This window comes from Capsicum annuum, chromosome 10 (assembly GCF_002878395.1).
Source record: "Capsicum annuum cultivar UCD-10X-F1 chromosome 10, UCD10Xv1.1, whole genome shotgun sequence".
NCBI lineage: Eukaryota > Viridiplantae > Streptophyta > Magnoliopsida > Solanales > Solanaceae > Capsicum > Capsicum annuum.
The window spans coordinates 140,298,526-140,314,232 of NC_061120.1; the positions used below are offsets into that span (position 1 = coordinate 140,298,526).

At 31.9% G+C, this 15,707-nt stretch overlaps 2 protein-coding genes across 3 annotated transcripts; one reads left to right on the forward strand and one right to left on the reverse strand.

Annotated features, from left to right (window-relative positions):
* The first annotated feature begins 1,792 nt into the window (after nt 1-1,792).
* Nucleotides 1,793-3,873, forward strand: LOC107845845. Of its 2 annotated transcripts, none has more exons than XM_016690342.2 (2): nt 1,793-2,015; nt 2,328-3,873. In XM_016690342.2, exon 2 carries the CDS (start codon nt 2,627-2,629, stop codon nt 3,599-3,601), a length of 975 nt encoding a protein of 324 aa, XP_016545828.2. In that variant the 5' UTR covers nt 1,793-2,015; nt 2,328-2,626; the 3' UTR covers nt 3,602-3,873. The 2 variants fall into 2 exon arrangements, with proteins under 2 accessions (XP_016545828.2, XP_047254132.1); XM_047398176.1 differs by having other exon boundaries at nt 1,795-2,015; nt 2,142-3,873.
* A 10,129-nt stretch (nt 3,874-14,002) lies between these two features.
* On the reverse strand, nt 14,003-15,438 carry LOC124887804. Its single transcript, XM_047397717.1, has 5 exons — nt 15,384-15,438; nt 15,189-15,294; nt 14,809-15,070; nt 14,532-14,606; nt 14,003-14,443 (listed from the first exon to the last, which is right to left on the reverse strand). The coding sequence occupies exons 1-5, from the start codon at nt 15,436-15,438 to the stop codon at nt 14,003-14,005; spliced, it is 939 nt and encodes a 312-aa protein (XP_047253673.1).
* Nucleotides 15,439-15,707: the final 269 nt, after the last annotated feature.

The following is a 15,707-nucleotide window of genomic DNA, read 5'->3' on the forward strand; positions in this document are numbered from 1 at the left end:
GATAAAAGTTTTATTTAGCTCTCAAAATTTTATCGGTGCAGCATAAATCATGACAAAATAAAAAACTATCTTAATTAATTACAACTAAATATTTAAAGTAAATTAATTTTATTATTTTAATTGACTTTTATATATAAAATTAATATTTTTATTTATTTATTTTAGTAAATTGAAATTTTAAAATTATTTTTTTCTTATATAGAAATACTAATATTTAAACTTAAATTTAAATTTTTAAAATACAAAATTAATAAATTTAATTTAATAAAATAAATTTCTAATGAATATTTTCTTAGAATTTGTGTTGGGTCAATATGTATCAAGTTAAAAAGAAATAAAGAAAAATATATAGTAAAATTTTATTATTGTGAAAGATAAATATAATGCACTATCCAATAATGTTTAATAATATCATATTTTTCATATGCAAATATAGCATTCCGTATTTAATTAATATACTATTCCGGTGAATTATCGATGATTACTATTAGATATGATAAAATTATATTAATTTTTATAGTAATAACATAATCAATCGCTCTTAATTAATTATTATGAGTCATCTAGGTATTAAGAAAATAAATAATATTTAATAAAAAATAAAATAGATATAAAATGCGAAATTAACTCTTAATGTTTTAAATTAAATTTTCGTCTTTCGAACGATGATTTTACTATATCACTCCTTATTGTGAGTCATTTACGTATTTGAAAAATAAGAATAACAAAATGATATGTCAACATAAAATATTTGATTGACTATCAAAATTATATTAGTGCCACATAAATTGGGACGGGACACAAGAAGATATAAAGCAACATATATTATTTGAAAATGAAATAAAAAGTACTGTAAATAACAATAATTAACAAAAAAAAAAATTGACTGATTTCTGCTTCAGCTGCTTCAATCGTAATTTTAATGTACAGTGATGTTTAAAGAGGGTAAAATGGCATAACGAGATTTAAAGAGGATAAAATGTATGTACTAAAGTGTGAGAAGAATAAAACATAGTAAATTTTATTACTATATTTTAAAGAAATTAAAGAAAAAAAGTATAAAGATTATTTGCAAAAGATTTTTACAAACTAATTTAACTATTAATAAAGTAAATTTAGGTACAGAAAACGTGTATCTATCACAAATTTGCTACCAAACACTTCGCACTTTCTTAACATTAGCAAATTTTCTATCAAATATGTGTAGCCATCTTTTTCAATTTTTTACAACTCCTTAATATTAATTAACATTTCTCTGTTTTTAAAATAAAATAAAGAAAAGAAAATCTCAACTCTTCCTTCTCTATTAAAAAACAACACTCTTTTCATGTGTTAAAAATAATAATTAAACAAAACAATAGCGAATCTAAGTTGTGTATTCTCTTTATCGGGTAAGTTTACATGATTCTTAATCTTTGCGATATTGAAAATCAATAATCTGCTGGATACTTGATTTATACTATTTCATCAGATTTACGCCTATTCTTTCTTTATATTTCTGATCGCAAAATTCAACAAGAAGATTTAAAAAAGGTTTCAATTGTGATTCCCTCAACTCAATCATACTAATAAAAATATTTTACTGCTTAAGTTTTCTACGACAAGATAAATCCTAAAATTTAAAAATTGCAATCCACATGTTCTACTGTTGGGCCCGTGCTGACACGGCCTTGCACTTCTAGTATTTTGTTACAAAGGGAATTTAGCTATTACTCTACACGGCCCACGGCCCACGGCCCACGGCCCACGGCCCACTGCTTCATCTCCTTTTTGTCCACTTTTTTACTTCTCTCTACAATGTTGTTACACTCTGTACATATAATATCCTCTTCTCTTGTTCTTCCCCTTTTCTTGTTTTTCTTTCACAAAATTCATACATTATTTATTCCCATTTTTGGGACAATGCCCACTTGGGTTTGAAGTAATATCTACGAATTTTTTGGCCCATTTTGCTGCACTTGCTCACAGGCTATATCTATTCTTTTGCTGGCTTCTTGGTGTCTAACTCAATTCTGGTAACTTTTTTTCTTCAATTCAAACAAAATAAAATATTTGCATTTCCCCCTTTTCTTGTGTCCACATAACAGATAATCTACATGTAAAATTATTCAAAATTGCAAATTTTTCTTTTGGGGTTTTAGGAACTAGTTAGCAAATTGATGAATGAATCTGCGTTTTAGGGGAATCAAGATTTTACTTCAGTATCCTTTTGAGCTAGAATTACCTAAAAAGTGTTTGGAACTATCTACTTTTCAACGGGTGAAAGTATCTAACTCTTCTAGCTTTAGCATACTTTTGTACTGTTACCGTTACATTTGTTTTTGCAGTATCAGATTCTCCAACGAAATCTATGAAAGGTACTTGAAAGTGTGAACCTGAAGTCTGTTTGAGATGCTACTAAAGTACTAGTGTTGTCTTGTTGTGACAGTTTCCTTAAATGGTTCAGTTTGGATCTGAGCACTCATCACTTGATAAGTACTAACATTCACATTTTCCCCAACCTTAGTGGACAGTTTTACTTGATACCTGACACAGACAACAGTGTTATCGAGGAAAAAGGTGTATTTGGGGGTTTTCATTGTTGTGACTTGTGGATCTGTACTGTGAGCTAAGGAAATTGTGAAGCATGATGGGGCTTCTTGGAAGTCTCTCGATGCTTCACATTCTAATGTGGCTGTTTTGGTTGCCACGGCCAGGCAGCTCACAGTTAGCTGATTTTTCAATGGGGGCTGCACGGGCGCTAGATGCATTGCTCCAGGATTATGCTTATCTTGCATTTGATCGCCCGAGGATCAGAACAGGTGTTGTCTATGATGCAAAAGTTCCATTGAATTTGACAGGGATTAAGGTGTCTGGATTGAGGCTTAGGAGTGGTAGCTTAAGGAATCGAGGATTTAAAATGTATAAAGAGTTCCAGATACCCATTGGTGTCGTTGAGCAGCCTTATGTTGAGAGGCTTGTTTTGATCTACCAAAATTTGGGCAATTTTTCTGCGAGATATTACAACTTGCCTGGCTATATGTACTTGGCTCCTGTATTGGGTCTTCTTGCTTATGATGCATCAAACCTGTCTGCAACTAGCTTGCCTGAGTTGGATATCAAAGCTTCAGGTCAGCCCATCTCGATAAGTTTTTCAGATGTCAAGCCATTGCCTGTTGGATCATCTGCAAAGTGTATTTCAATTGATTTACAAGGCGTTCTGAATTTCAGCAATGTTTTATCAGATAACAAATGCACAACATTTCAACAAGGGCATTTCTCTATTGTTATTGAGTCAATTGCTCCTTCTCCTGCTCCAGTGTCTCCACCACAAACTATGGCTACCCCTCCGCCAGAAGCAGTTCATCTTAAGGGAAAGAAGAACAAGTCGAAAGTGTGGATCATTGTTGGTTCAGTAGCAGGAGGACTAGTTTTGATTTTTCTTTTTGGTCTTCTGATAGTGTGTGCAAGCAAGTACAAACGCAAGAAGAAAATGCAACAAATGGAGAGGGCTGCAGAGGTTGGAGAGACATTACAAATGACTAAAGTTGGGAGCACAAAAGCACCAGCTGCCGCTGTAACACGAACACAACCTACACTAGAAACTGAGTACAGGCCATAATTCATGTTTGTTTTGTTGCAGTGACATATTTTTCCAACCACACCCCTCTTTTCTTGGTGTTGCTTTTTCAATTCTTTAGTAGGCTTATGATAGCTGTGTGAATAGTAACATGGTTATTGTGTAAATAATAATCTCTTAGCTTTCACATTAGCAATTCATATTTGTGATAATAATCAGTTATGGTGTGCATTTATTCTTTTAGCATATGGTGGAGTTCATTGTGATGAAAGTTTGTAAGATTCATTGACAAGAAATAAAATATTTTGTTGGTATTTTTCTTTGCTTATTATGAATTCTTTCAGACACCAAAGACGCATCTATAGCATCTGAAACAAGATGGTAGTGATTCAGTAAATGGCATTTGCTTTTTGTTGGCTTCAAGCTGTCCATTAAACTGTCTTCTTTTTTTCCTTCAGGCTATGAAGTACAATGTTTACTTTCTTTCTATTATCTCTTGTACGTCGATTATTGCACTATTTTATTGTAGTTTTTTTCTTTGTCATGCTTTGCTTTCTTTAGTATTTGCTTTGACTTGCTTTTTCTTGAGCCTTGGGTGTATTGAAAATCGTCTCTCTACCTCCGAAGGTACTCTCCAACTCTCTCCAAATCCTACTTGTGAAATTACACTAGATATATTGTTAAAAAGTACTACAACATGTTGAATTATTCAGACACCTAACATTCTTATGGGTAAAGGCAAAGGAATAGAATTCTTCCAAACCTTTTTCGTTGATCAAGATTGGCGAGTTGTTTTAATTTAGACAGCTGGAGATTCAGCGGTCTATATTGCTCTTTGATGATTATGCAGTTAATCTGGCTTTTTCATGAACCCCACAAGATGGAGCCCAAACATTGCTAACATAGATGCAAAGCACTAATAACAATAAAATATCAGCAAATACTTAGAAGTTTATAATATAATGGAAAGGGGCCAAGTCGGCTTTTGTCTTTGTTTAACTAGTAGTAGTACTAAAATAAAACTCAAGGTTGGCTTATGAACTCAAAGCTTAAAAAACAAGTTCTATGGGGTGGTGTCAAGAAATCTCATCTTTAGAAGATGAAAGTTACGAAAATGAGGATGTTTCAATGGAGTCATGTCCTTTGGCGTCTTTTATAACGTGTTGTTTCTTGCACTTCGATTATAATGTAATATTGTAGTAGTTACATTTTGTTTCTTGCTCTTCAATTGTCATGTAATATTGTGGTAGTTGCGTTTCTTTTTCCAGTATGCTTTGACATAATCTCTATAATATTTTGATAGTACTTCGTCACTCTTGTTGATTTTTATTTTTTTTTAGCTGAGGTCTTTTTGGAATGTCTTTACCTTCCAAGACAGAGGTGAAGTCTGTTTAGATCCTACTTATGGATATACATAGAGGTAAAGTCTGTTTAGATCCTACTTGTGGATATACTAAATATATTGTTATTTGTTGTTGTTGCCTATGATCAATGAAGTGAGTAAATTTGAAGATCAGAGTTAAAAATCCAATAAAGATGAACACATTAGGTAATTCTTTGCAATTTGTCCAAAGCTTTGGTTGCAGAGTAAATCAGGTGGTGTAAGGTAACAGGTAGCAAATGTAATATCCAATATAAACTTATAAGGTATGTGGAATGTGTTTGTGAAACAAAACAAAGGACTTGCAGTATATGTTATTAACAGCTTTTGGTGGAAAGGGCCAAGTGGAAGAAGCTGGAATAGACAGATAGAGTGTAAACCATGAGCCACTTTGCTGAATGCTGATAGTGACGATAGTAAGTGGTGTATAGTCAGCGACAAAGTAAGATTCAGATTCGACGTTTATGTATTAAGATTTTAGCTGTTTTAAATTATTGATTTTAATATAATAAATTTTAAAGATAAATATAAGATATTGATTAAAAATATTAAATTCGATTAAATCAAACCCCACGCTAAATCCGCCCAGATATAGTATAGTGTGGATTGTGGAGAGTACTTAGCAAGCGCAAAGCTATTCTTGTTCAATGAGTCAATCGAGATTTCTTCACAAATAAAATTACTCCATTTGTAGATAGATTAATACTTTCCGATTTTTTTTATCTTTTTTTTCACGTGATCTTTTTGTTAAAAAAAAAAAAACTTTGGAATTTTATTACTAGTCCACAAGCTAACTCTGCCACTTATGCATAGTGCATATCTGTATTGCACTTTTGTGTACATACAGAGACAAACTTTCAGTCAGGCTTGCGGGCATACTACAACTGTACTGCTGCAGAGGTGCAGCATTTATTGAAAATCGAAGGATAATTAATTCAACAATGGAATTGACTTTGGTGCTGTGATGAAAAACTCAAGATTTTTCTTTTTTATGTTAATTATAGTGTCTAACTCACACAACTTAATTAATTTCACAAATAAATGTCATTTTCATCAGGAATCAGATAGTTCCGCCATTAAGACTAAAACAAATAAAAAAAATTATTTAATATTTTATTTTTATTAAAAATTAAATATGAGACCTCCCGATGAAGAAATTAAGATTTCAACTGAGGAATTTAGTAATCCTAACATATAAATGCATCGAACCACCGACCCCTCCTTGTCTCCAAAAAATGGCATTGATTTTCAAATGGTCCCTCGTGAGGACTGAGGGATTGGCAGTGGCTAGTATGTAAAACTCGAATCCTGGTCCCCTATAAATAAATATTTTTTAAAATATATTTTTGCTATCACATCCCCAAAAAATCACACCTATCGAAAGTTATTTGATAAGTGCAATTAGCCAATAAATAAAAGTTACGTATTTTATTAAATCTCATATAATTATTTCGTTACTTGGGGTAATTTTGAATTCAAAAATAACGTTGGGATAAATTTGATTTAATAGATGTAGAGCTGTCAATACGGAATTCGGACTTTGGAGTTTGACAGATCAGGCCGGGCTGGTCCATCAATATGACAGGGCAGAAATAGCAAGCTCAACTCATTACATTGTGGACTGCGGACCCCCACGAGTCAGCCCACTTTTCAAAATATATTATTTTTATAATTTTAATTTAAATTTTAAATTGTTAATTACATAAATATGTACAATATAATATTAAATGAAGTTACTACTTGTTAATCAAGTTTCAAATTTACAAAAAAAATTCTAATAATTTGTGAAGTTAAATAACTTTTGACAAAAAATTTAAATCAAATAGAGATATTGAAAAACAAACGAAATAAGTAATAATATAACTAGCTAATAATAATATTAACCTATTTTTTGTTTTAATTGATCACAATAAAACACCAAGAAATGACTATTTAGTCCATTAAAAGTGAAAATGAACTCCTAAAAAAAAAAAGAAAAATTACATAAATTCCATCTTTAAGACAACAAAATTACATAATATCCCTTAATATTTTAAAAATTACATAAAATTCCTATTTTCATATTTACTCATGATACATATGCTATAATCTGCACATCCTATTTTAGCTCCTCTTTTCACTCCATCTCTCTCTTTCTTTTAATGCTTATATTTTTTTTACCACAAATTACTCCCCTTAAATTTCTCCCACTCTGGTAGATTTTGAGTCAACTTAATTCTTCAATACCTCAACTGATTTCAACCGTTCAAAAAGGTTAGTTGTTGGTTTATGCTTTTAAATCACACTTTAACTTCAATACTCTCAATTTAATTTCAAAAATTGACAACTTTTTCAAAGAGTTTAGCTTTTGATTTATGCTTTAAAAATCGTTTGTACAAATTTGTTTATCTTCAATGGCTAATGAAGATTCACCCTCATTCAGCTTGGGGATTTCACAAATTGAAACACAAAAAGTTGTTCATGATGGTAATCAGATAGTGGGTTTTACTCCGGCAAGTTTGATTACACCAAATTAGGTTTTAGTGAGAATCGATCAAAACAGCGTAACGATCCTGAAAAATTGAAGAATTTAAGAGAAGCTTTTGCTGGAAAAAAATAAAGTTCCCCACATGCAAATGGAAGATCTGGATGAAATTGAACAAATCCGCAAATTTCCATCAGAGCAGGTTTTATTTTCGTAACTAATTCATAAATGGTGATTCATATTACTGGTTCTTTTACATGGCGATTCATATTTTTTTTTTGGTGATCTATATGGCTGATTCATATCTGTGAAATAATAAAATCATATTTAAATTGGTCATACATATTTTGTTGAATCTTTTAAGTGACGATTCTATGGGTGATTCATATAACTGCATACTAACTGAGTAACTGGTTATTTTATGATTCATATTTCTTTAGGTGATTCATACGGGTGATTCATATGTGTGACACACTAAAATGATATTTTACTTGGTGATACATAGGTGGTGATTCATAAGTGGTGATTCATATAAATAGTTCTTTTAACAGGTGATTCATATGGGTGATTCATTTAATTGCAGATTAACATATTGAATGGTTACTTAGTGATTCATATGCTTGTTATTTCTATTCTTTGTGGATAACTTTTTTTGTTTATACATATGTGATAGCACTTTATGTACTCATTTTTTTATTGTTGTAATTTATAAATACCTGATTCATTTGACTTATGAATCATCTAGTGATTTATGTTGTTGACCGAATGTTAGTTTGCTTGTGAAAAAACGACCTTCCCACAATGTACGGATTGGTAGTGCACATAATATCAATGTAGTAGATAAGCTTAATGAAGTTTTGGATGATGAAGGAATTAGAATGTTCAGAAGCACTTATTTTGGGTCATTTCTAGACCTGCCTAATTGTAACTTTCAAGGTTCGGTAGCAAGGTGCTTGATGACCTTAGAAGTCCAACATTCATGTCAAGATCAACTAAGGGTGTTGGTCAACAATACAATTCTTTGGTTTTTACTGTATGAGTTTGCTATCGTTATCGGCTTGAAATGTGTAGGCAGCGTTGATGATTTTGATTATTCAGACCTTCCACCATGTCGACTACAGAAAAAATATTTCCCAAATTCGTCATCATATGTGAAAAAGGGTGACTTGGTCGATCTTTTTTTGACTAAAAACTAGGGAAAAAATATGAAAGATGCGGTAAAAATTGAGATATTGTACTTTATACATACATTTGTGTTCTCCCAATTAGATAAAACTAATATCCCTGCCCGAGATTTTCACATGGTGGATGATGGTAGTTATAGTCATTTTCCATGGGGAAAAGTAGCTTTTGAGAAATTGATGGCATCTATTAGCCGGTCGATGAATGATGTCCAAAAGTTTTACAGTCTGAGTGGCCTGCCATACGCGTTCTAGATTTGGTGGTATGAATGTTGTGCCAAAGTTGATTAATCACTTGTTGTTCGTGTTGATAATTTAATTCCAAGGATGGTCAACGGGAAAGTGATAAAACCCAAGCCTAGATATGAGGATCCTATGGATGATATGTTTAGTAAGGTGGTGTTTATTTCACCGCGATACTTTTATATGTCTATTTTTAATTTTTAAGATACTTTTAATTTTTGGTCTTTTGTGTTACTTTTTTTTTACAGCTTGTATACAGAAATATAACCCCGTCACCATAGGAATTGAACCATCTTGATTTGCCCAATCCGTTGATGTTTGGTTCAACAGATGATGATGCAAATATAGCACAGGCAGTAGATGAATTTGATGATTTTAGTACACCTCCTAGTGCAGACCTTCTCAAAAAGATGAGGCTTGATGCTGGTCAATCTTCACATCCTTCTGCGAAGAAACAAAAAACAGTTGAGGAGTCAGAAAAGGTTAGCTCACGAGTAGCAAAGTCCAAAAAACAGTCAGACAAGTTGTCCAAAGATAAAAATTTGGCAGGTCCTTCAATTGATCGAGTTTCTTTGGATAAAAACAAAGATGTTCCTAATGTTAAGATGAGGGATGCCAATAAAGCATCTGCTGCTTCAGAGGAAAAGATATCACTATCCAAGTCTGATTTGGACGAGATCAAGTCTTATTTTAGTACTTATGTAAGTATAAAATTTTGTTGTTTTGCTTCTGTTAATGTTAAAACATATTATAGGTTTTCCTGAACTCCAAAATGTTATGCACAACGTAGATTGACATGAAATTCAATGATCTTCAAAATTTGATGGCCAACCAGTATGCAGGACTTTTGGGAGTTGTGAAAGAAGGTTTTGCTTCATTTGGCAAGGTAATCATAGTTTATAATTAATATCTCTATGTTATTGTATTAGTCTAATTTCTTATCTTGCAGGTTGCTCAATATCCAGTGCATGAAAGTGAAAAAGGCTACCCGGATATAGAAGAGGATCTTCCTCAATATGTTAATGAGCACACCACGGATGCTAAAAGTTATAATATTGTAAATGCTGTTGGTCAATCATCGAGATTAGGTGGCAATAAAGGAGCATCAAAGGAATCCCTGAAGGTAATTAGCTTGACTTAATTATATTATCGTTTGGTCAACTTGCTCAAAATATTACCCTCTAATAGTTTAGATGTTATTTTTCCGAATTGATGTAACTATTAATATAATGGTATGTATGTATTTATTAAGTTATTTATGTGTATCACTATGATACATCTGACATCATATGTATCACTATGATACATCTGGCATCATATGTATCACTTCGATACATCTAGCATCATATGTATCACTTTGATACATCAGGCATCATATGTATTAGTTTGATACGTATAAACAATTTAAAGAAACTTCCAATAATTGATTCAACATATGTGTTCAGTTTATTCATATCAACATGTTTAGTGTAATTACTAATATGAATTAAATCATTTTCTCCAACGGTTAATATGAATCATATCACTATTATTTTTTTGAATATTTTTTTCTGAATTTTTCAAAATGTATCACTTTGATACATTTTTCATAAACATAATTATTTAATTAAATTCATATCAGATTTTGTATCACAATACAAAATTAAATTTGAACTAAATCAAATAGGAAGCTGAGAGTTTGTACACAACAAGCTGAAAGAAGATGGCAGGCATACTACAGATGTTGAAGTAGATGAAGCTATAAATAAAGAACGTGTAACCGTAATATCGATTTACGTATAACGACTTTTATTTTGAAATTTGAAGTAGTTCATTATAATGGTCACAATCTTATTTTAAGATTTCCTGTGGCACAACCTTTTTTATAGATGATTAGTGTTTCAATTACCTAAAGTTGGTTATCTGTTATATAACTTTTTCACATGAATCAAAGTGATACATAATGATCCATATTTATCATTATGATATATACACATAATTTAGGAACTTCAATTCTAAATTTTATTATAACACTAAGCTCTCTTTTTACATACGTCACACAGAAATCTGAAGAAACCCTTCATAATACATATGAAGATTTGTCTAAAGTTATTATTTTGTACATACCACCATCGCGTGCTGCCTATCCAACAGGAATCACTGCTGCTGCAAATATTGACCCATTCGATCGGCAGGGCAACATTGATAATCAATGTTATATTAGCGACAACGATATTGCAGCTATTTCTCAGGTCCCTGTCTGCAAGACTAATCTGACATATGTCAGGAAGAATCCTTCCAGGAGAAATAGACATCCTTCAAAAGTATGTCAGTCACCATTTGTCAGCGTGTTTGATTCTGGGTCAAAAGAAAAAGAAGTCATCCAGTCGAATAAAAAATTGAAAATATCCGTTTGAAGGTCACAACATTAATGGACCATATACTAAAGATCTCTTCTCTAAATTCATTGTTTGCATGTCATCTGGACTATAAAATCCACATGCTACTAAGTAAGTTTGATGAATTACCTTTCACAATACCATATATATGTGCTGCTTTGAATACTTATAGGAATTTAAATTTGATTTCAGGAAAGGAAAGGATGAGTACTACACTGCCAAATTCGCTGATCTGAAACCAAGTCTAGATTTTGTAGTAGCACAGCCGGTGAAAAAAAGTTGGTTTTATTACATGGCGCACTCAAGTAATTATTGGAATTATGATGTATGTCTCAAAGAAATATATATAGCAATCAAATTTTTTATTAATTTTTATCAATAAAGCTCAAACTGATTTTACAATATGACCCAAAAAATTTAATGTTTACAGAAAGAATACAGGGTTTTCTGGTAGTAGATCTATCAAAGTGATACATATGATTTTCATATGTATCAATGTGATACATATGATGTCTACATTTAATTTAATTTAAAAATTTAATAAGGAAGCATAGGTTAGTGTGATCATTTGAAGAATTGATTATTGAGTTATTTGCTGATGATTCAAGTATGTGAATGTTGATGATTTGTACTATAGAACCCCGACTAGTCCGGTTTAAGTATAGATTTCATCAATTAACATTGTCATTCTTTATTCCTTTTAGGTGTGACGATTGTTTTGGTTATTCTTGCGCAAGATTTGATCTTTATTTCCAATGCTTAAAACATTTTGAAGTACATTCTGCTGCAGTTTATTATGACCAAGATTTAATTACTATATCTTTCTTTATAGTAATTAATATTCCAAGTCTTGTGCACGCCTTATATGAATCACCTGTTCTTACACGTTGTTTTTTATTACAGCATATCGATGTGGTATTCTATTATCTTAGAAAGAAAGCAAAACTGCATACAACTAGTGCATATAGATATACCACTTTTAATTGTGTGTTCATGAACTACATTCATCATACATACACTCACTATCACCGAAGTCATTCTGAGATTGATCTTAGCTTACATGACGAATACGTTCGCTCAATGAAAGTGGCTTCGGTGGAGAGATCAATTTGTGAGATTATTCAAGGACTATGCATTCCAGCTGCTATTCTATGGCATTTCATTGACGAGGTGTATATGCCAATAAATTGTAAAGGGTCGTTTCACTGGGTGTTAGCAGTCGTAGTACTCAAGGAAAGATGCATTCGTGTTTACGACTCGATGAGTCATAGAGGTCACGCGGAGGAGATAAATGAGCTTGATGAAATGTTGTCAACTTATTTGATAATATCTATTTTTTTGAGAAAAAAGATCGCACAGACTGGTCGCTTCTAGACGCATACAAGGAAAAGACGGACCAACATACATTCACTGTTCACATTGTTGATGGAATTGTGCAACAATTAAGTGGCTCGTAAGTATCATCAAGTCTTTTGAATATATTATTTTAACTAAGAGCTCACGCCAACACATAAAATACCTACTTTTCTATTTTTTCAGGGATTGTGGCTTGTTTGTTGCAGCGTATACAGAATTTTTAAGTTCCCGACATCAAATACCATCTTCAAAGTTTGATCCAAAAAAGTATCATACAAGATACGCATCCTTCTTATGGGACTATGGTATGAACAAAGCATGCACTGAATATGTTAATGACAACCAAGATCCGCCTAGGCCTAAACGCACCTTCATTCCATCTGAGGATACTGAGATGATTGATGTTGAACTGTAGTTCTCTAGCATTTATTGTGTGAAAAAAGGATAGTGGTTTCTTATGTTTGTGGAATTCTGATTTTTTGATATTTTTTATGTTTGAGAATTTCTGGATATATTAGACACCATTTGTTTTTGTATAAAATGTGATGATATTTTATCTTAGAATCGGATATGATATTAGTACTTAATGACTTGTGATTCATATAAGTGTACATACATATCTATAGTGATTCATATAGTTGTTGATTCATATAATTGTTGAGCTATATAATAAGTGATACATATGACTGGTGATTCATATAAGTGTTGATTCATAAAGATGGTGATTCATATATTTACTGATTCATATAAGTGTTGAGTCATATAATAATTGATATATATGACTGGTGGTTCATATAAGTGTAATTAGACACCGTGTTTTTTTGTATAAAATGTCATGACATTTTATCTTAGAATCGGATATGATATTAGTACTTTATAATGACTCGTGAATCATAAAAGTGTAGATACATAGTATAGTGATTCATATAGTTAATGATTCATATAATTGTTGAGCCATCTAATAAGTGATACATATGCATATGTATCACTAGTATATACATATGAATATACTAGTGATACATATACATATGTATCACTAGTTAGGATGAAAAAGAGGATTTTATGTAACTTTTCAAAACATTAAGGGATCTTAAATATGAGATTTGTGTCACCTACCACTATTAAGTTTTTAATATTTATCAATTGAAAACAATAAGATTAAAATGTGACAACAATTAACCTGTTGCAATTACATAGTAGTATATATCACTTTATAACTTCATTTAGGAAATGTATCTCTAGCATTCCTCATTAACACTAATATATCTGCATAAGATAGTAGTACTAATGAATCATAAACGATAATCTTAAAAACACATATCTTTACCAATTGTTAACAGAAAATATAAAGCTATGATTTTTTGAGTAATTAACTTAAATAAATGAATCCAAATCTTTGAACTAAGTAAACATGTCTGATTAAACTTAAAGATAAAAATGTCACATCTCTTTTGGAAGGTAGTTGCAAGTACGTCTATTGTGTCCTTCGTACCCACACTTGCCCCAATGATTTGATGTTGATGAAAAATTTTCACTACTTTTCTTTTTTCTACCTTTCTTGGGTCTTCCTGGTGGGTGTTTATATTTTGGAGGCAAAACCACATCTTCTAACACCTCCGGTGTTACTTTCCAGTCTTGTTTATCGGGCATTGGACAAAGCGTCATTTCATAAGTCTTCATCAATGCCTCCTTCTTGTAGTAATCTGAGAAGTATGGATTCATTTCCTTTATATGTTTGCTTTTCAAAACAGCAATGGCGTGCGCGTATGGTATCTCATCAAGTTGAAATCTACCACAGTTGCAAGTTCTATTGTCCAACCGGACAATGTAATTTCTTCCTTCTTCATACACACCGTATATGTAGTTACTTGATTCCCTAATCTGAAAATATTATTCCATAAATTTTTATGTAAGTTAATTAATATATAAACCATAAAAGACCCAGATTAATCGAATATAAAGAACAAACTTTCAAGTGGCAGCATATTTCAACATATGTATCAAAATGATACATATGACTCCCAGATGTATCACTTTGATACATCTGTTATCATAATGTAAAAAAAAAACCTGCAATATAACTTAGTTAAAGTATACTGATTATTGTTTTAACGTACCGTCATACGTGATGACTTTGACTCATTCAATTGAAGAATTTGTTGAAACCGACCTCCCAATAATTTTTTAGAAAGAAAGCTAAATCGATCTATATTTTTTTGATTCTACACACCAAATAAGATTCTGACCTGTTCAAGAAATTCTAAAATTGGCAGTTCACGAGCCTCAACAAGACGAGAGTTGATACATTCTGCAATGTTGGAAGTCATCATCCTCCCCCTATTTATTGGAGCATAAACTCGTGACCACTTTTCAAATCCAATATTTTCCAAATATACCTTAACTCTATTGTCAATCTTTCCCACTTTACACATAAGTTCATCAAAATCATTCAACTCGTACGCTTTAGCCATGGCAAAAAACTCTCCTGTCAGCTTGTCCTTACTCTTTCTATAGTTTGTGCAGACATTATTCCAAAGATGCCAAATGCAAGTAAAATGTGGTATACATGGATAGACCACACTAACCTCCTTGATTATGCTTTCATGTCTATCAGAGACAAACACACATATTATCCCTCTCACCAAAAGCACACTTGAATTGCTGGAAAAACCAAGTCCAGGATGAATCATTCTTAGAATCTACAACCCCATACGCGAGTGGCAATATATGTCCTGATACATAATATCAAAGAATGATTATGTCTAAGTTGTATAACAATTACCATCATTTGTAAGAAAAAATAAATCAGTACATGCAATACCTGCTTCATCAAGTGTGCTAGCTGAAATGAATGTTCCCTGATATGGTCTTCTCATGTGACTACTGTACTACCACAAAAGGCCTACAATAACCAAATCCTCTAATAAAAGGTTGTAGTGCTACAAATAGATACATGAACTGATTATCTGGAGACTTATGCATCCTTATATATGAATTGGGATAAATCAAATTCAACATGTATATGTAGGCATGCAATTTCTTATATCCGTCAGCTGGTCGCCCTCTCAATATCTTTAAAGCATGTTCTTTAGCCCTCCATGCCTTCATGTAATCTATGTCCAAACCAAGCTCCCTTTTTATGTCT